This window comes from Colobus angolensis, unplaced genomic scaffold, assembly GCF_000951035.1.
Source record: "Colobus angolensis palliatus isolate OR3802 unplaced genomic scaffold, Cang.pa_1.0 Scaffold19, whole genome shotgun sequence".
Lineage (NCBI taxonomy): Eukaryota > Metazoa > Chordata > Mammalia > Primates > Cercopithecidae > Colobus > Colobus angolensis.
This window is the reverse complement of record NW_012115043.1, coordinates 6,453,934-6,458,300: the sequence shown is the minus strand read 5'-3', so window position 1 is coordinate 6,458,300 and position 4,367 is coordinate 6,453,934. Positions and strand designations below refer to the sequence as shown.

Here is a 4,367-nt window from a genome sequence, read left to right as displayed (position 1 = left end):
GCGTGGTGGCTCACGGCTGTGACCACCTAGGTCTCCCAAGCACCTTGGGAGACCTAGGTGGATGGATCACTTGAGGTCAGGAGTTCAAGGACAGCCTGGCCAACATGGTGAAACCCCGTCTCTACTAAAAATACAAAAATTAGCCGCATGTGGTGGTGCACACCTGTAGTCCCAGCTACTTGGGAGGCTGAGGCATAAAAATCGCTTGAACCTGGGAGGCAGCGTTTGCAGTGAGCCGAGATTACGCTACTGCACTCCAGCTTGGGCAACACAGTGAGACTCTGTCTTTAAAAAAAAAAGAAAGAAAGAAAAAAAAAAGAAAGAAAGAAAGAAAGATAAAAAAGGGGGAGGGGGGTGGTGCAGTGGCTCACGCCTGTAATCCCAACATTTTGGGAGGCTGAGGTGGGTGGATGACCCAAGGTCAGGAGTTCAATACCAGCCTGACCAACATGGTGAAACCCCATCTCTACTAAAAATACAAAATTAGCCAGTTGTGGGGTCGAGCACCTGTAATCCCAGCTACTGGGGAGGCTGAGGCAGAAGAACTGCTTGAACCCGGGAGGCGGAGGTTGCAGTGAGCCAAGATCATGCCACTGCTCTCCAGCCTGGAAGAAAGAGTGAGACTGTCTCAGAAAAAAAAAAAAAAGGAATCATATCTTTGATTATTATATTGGAATTGTTATTTTGAGACCGTTTTGAGGGGTTGGCTCAGGGCTTATTAATTGCTAGCTGTTATCATTATGTTATTTTTCAAAGGCCATTCCAAATACTTCCTTCTTTAGGAAGGCTTCCTGAACGATATCTTAAGGACTAATGACTGAAAGATGCTCTTCCTCCTTTGATCCCCAAAGTAGTAACTACACCTATCATGGCTTTTCTGGCTTCTTGCCTTGGGATAGAGATGCCTGAGACCCCATTATCCCTAAATTCAAAGAAGCTGTAAATGCCTTTAAGGCAAAAAGGACATGGACATCCCCCAAGGGTCTGAAGTGCAACCCATTCTGATGTATTTAATGGGTATCTTTTTGTTTCTATGTGTCTTTGCAAGTCTGTGTTGTTTGATGTAAATGCATTTGTAATATTTTTATTGATATTGTCTTCTAGTTCTTATTTGGTTTGGTTATTTACTTTTTCTGCCTAGCACTAGGTGTTTAAATCCATGTTGCCACGAATACACCGGGTCCCTTGCTTTGAGTGCTGCACAGCGTCACATTTTATCCATCCGCTCTCATAAGAAAGGGCGCTTAGATTGTCTCCAACTCCTAGCAACCACAGCAACACAGCAACCAACATCCTCCTACATGTCCCTTTATGGGCCTGCAAGAGAATTTCAGAGATCTATATCAAGGAGCTGGATTTTAGGGTTCTCCCATAATTTTCCTCATTACTGCCAGACTGTTTTCCAGATTGACAGCCACAGGCTACTCACGCCAGCTCGACAGCTCCATATTCTCCGCTGACATTTGGCATTATTCAGCTTTCTAATTTTTGCCAGTCTTAATGGATGTAAGTGATATCTCATTGTCATCTTTCTGAACACTGAAAAATCCGACCATCTCTTCATATGCTTGCAGAGCTGCTGAGGTTGTGGTTCCTTAAACGCCAGCTCACATCCTTGGGGTTTGACTTTCTGCGCCTGAGGCGGCGGGCCCAAGGCTCATCCCTCCGCCCTGAGAGGGGCGAGGAAGGCGAGCCTGCTAGATGCCTTGTGCGCATCTATCTCCAGGGCCGGGGAGGCTGGGCGAACTCCTGGGGAGGAGACTGGGTCAGGGGCATCTGCGGAACTCGGCGTGGCCCCGACCCGCTGGCTTCGGGCGCGGAGCGGTGGGCAGGTTAAGAGAGCAGGAGGAGGGACCTGCATCCTGGTCCGGGACTGGGGTGGCCGCTGCATCTGCGCTCCTAGAAGGCGGGGCGTGGGATCTGGAGGAGCGACCGCCCCCTCCTCTCGGCTCTCCGGGCCCCGCCCCAGCGGACGCACACCTCGCACCCGGGTGCCGGCGCGCGCAGGGGCTGCGGAACGGTGGGATGCAGGAGGAGCTGGCGTGGGAGACCGACGGCCGTGAGTTTGCCTGGCTAGGGGACGGGGGGGCCGAGGTCGAGAGGACCCCCGTATCCGTTTGGGGAGTGTCAGGGGTGACGTTGTTGCCCTCCGAACGGCCACCTCTGACTTGGGTGTCTGTGTGGCTCCGAGCGGAATGGTTACCGGTCAGCGCACCGGGCCAAGGGGACCTTGCCCGTGCGTCTGGGACTCGGGGGCGCCACCCTCCAGGTGAGCGGGGAGCAGCGGCTGAGAGGTTAGCTACAAATAATAAAGGTAATAGCGATACTTGACTGCGTGCTGTACTTTGTGTGCCAGGCCTTGACCCAGGAGAGGCACGTCATTTGATCTTTGCTTCGGCCATTTGGGTAGGACATTACGTTATCTTCATTTGGCAGATGAGAAACTGAGGCACAGGGTGTTCAAATGAGTTGTTCAAGGTCACGCAGCCATTGGGTGGTAGAAGTGGTGAAAGCCCCAGCTCCCCCGGAATGCTGGGGCTGGATAGCGAGTGGAGACTGCATCGGATGGGGCACGCACTCAGAGGGGAGGAACCTGACTGGCCACAGGTGGGATAAGGGCAACTCTAAGCCTCCCTCAAGGAGTGCGCCCAGTGCCAGGGCCTCTAGGCCGGGCAGCAGCGTCTGTGTGGGCATCAGCTGGCCTGGGGCAGCTTTGGCTGCACTGTCTGGGAGAGGGGAGAGAAGGATTGTGTCGGTGTCTGCACTGTGAGTCCTTGATCCTGCAGCCCTGGCCGAACCCCGACAGCTGAATCCCAGGGCTCTCCCTCAAATGCGCATAGTGCACCTCACTGGATTCCTTTGAGAGCTATAGTGTCCAAAATGCTGGCACACTGCATCTATTCAGCTGAGGGATGTGTTGGGGGTGGGAATGCTCAATCAAGATGCTAATTATTTCAGAGTAGGTACATGATTCTGTCTGGGGTGGAGGATCACTTGAGGGGGCCTGCGAAGAATGTGTAGCAATGGAGCACTGGTGTGTGTGGCAGAGAATTCTGGGCAGAGGACCCAGCATGGGCAAAGGCTCAGACAGCTCAGTGGGTATTGGATGTGGGAGGTGGATGGAAGAGATGAGACTGAACTTGCTTTCATTCTAACTTAACCTTCTCTGGCCTGGCTCTAGGTAGTGTCTGCTGGCTTCCCATTGGGACTCCTGGCTGTTTGCAAATACAAACCAGGCCAATCCCCCTAAGCTGCAGATAAGACACAGGGTGCCAGACAGGAAGGGAACTATACAGATCTCTTTCTTCACCCTCCCCCAATTTTACAATGGAAGAAACAGACCTACAAGGGGGATATGGCTAGCCCAGGATCCTGCTGCTAGAAAGTGGCAGGGCAGGTACTAGAACCCAGGCCACTGTAAGCTCACACCTGAAGAGGCAGCTCTCTTTGGCTACCAGAATTTGACCCTTCGCCTTGGAGGAATAATAGTGATGATAGTGATGGTGGCGGTGGTATGGTCATTATATGCCAGATACTGTGCCAGGGGCTTTCATATCTCGATTCTAATCATTATATTAATCTTGTAAGGAAGCTCACACTCCCATTTTGCAGATGAGGAAACTGCCTAACACAGCTAGGAAGTGGTTCACCCAGAGTTGAACCCAGGACTGTGTGATTGCCTCCTGGGGTAGCAACTCTGAGGTCCACAGGTTGTATCCATGAGGCCCCAGAAAGCTCAAGATCCTCTTTCACATCTGGAGAAGTCTGTGTGGAATTTATCTAGAAAAGCAAACTGCATGGCAGGCCTGTCTCTCACCTCAGTGAATCTTAGCCTTCCCTACCAAGACACTCATCACCTGTCCCTGGATACACAAAGGGGCTGGGTTCAGACATTCATACTGGACCAAACATGAAGGTTGTGGGGTCACTTGCCCTGCAGTAACTATGCAAAGGGCCAGCAAATATTTGTCTGTGTTAGTATGTGTGAGCACTTTGGGAGAGGGGACAGGCATCTATTCGTATGGGGATTGTTGGTATCACTCAGACAAGCAGATATTTTTTTTTGTTTCTGTTTTCTTTTTTCTTTTTTGTTTTTTTTGAGACAGAGTCTCGCTCTGTGGCCCAGGCTGGAGTGCAGTGGTGCGATCTCTGCTTACTGCAAGCTCCGCCTCCCGGGTTCACGCCATTCTCCTGCCCCAGCCTCCCGAGTAGCTGGGACTACAGGCGCCCGCCACCACTCCTGGCTAATTTTTTTGTGTTTTTAGTAGAGATGGGGTTTCACTGTATTAGCCAGGATGGTCTCCATCTCCTGACCTCGTGATCCGCCCCCCTCAGTCTCCCAAAGTGCTGGGATTACAGGCGTGAGC

The 4,367-nt window shown here is 51.8% G+C and overlaps 1 protein-coding gene across 1 annotated transcript in view; it reads left to right on the top strand.

Annotated features, from left to right (window-relative positions):
• The first annotated feature begins 2,025 nt into the window (after positions 1 to 2,025).
• ANKDD1A (ankyrin repeat and death domain containing 1A) overlaps positions 2,026 to 4,367 on the top strand; it is a 43,955-nt gene continuing 41,613 nt past the window's right edge. The window contains exon 1 of the mRNA XM_011940402.1: positions 2,026 to 2,059. Within this exon, the coding sequence (XP_011795792.1) occupies positions 2,026 to 2,059 (34 nt within the window). The remainder of the gene's footprint in view (positions 2,060 to 4,367) is intronic.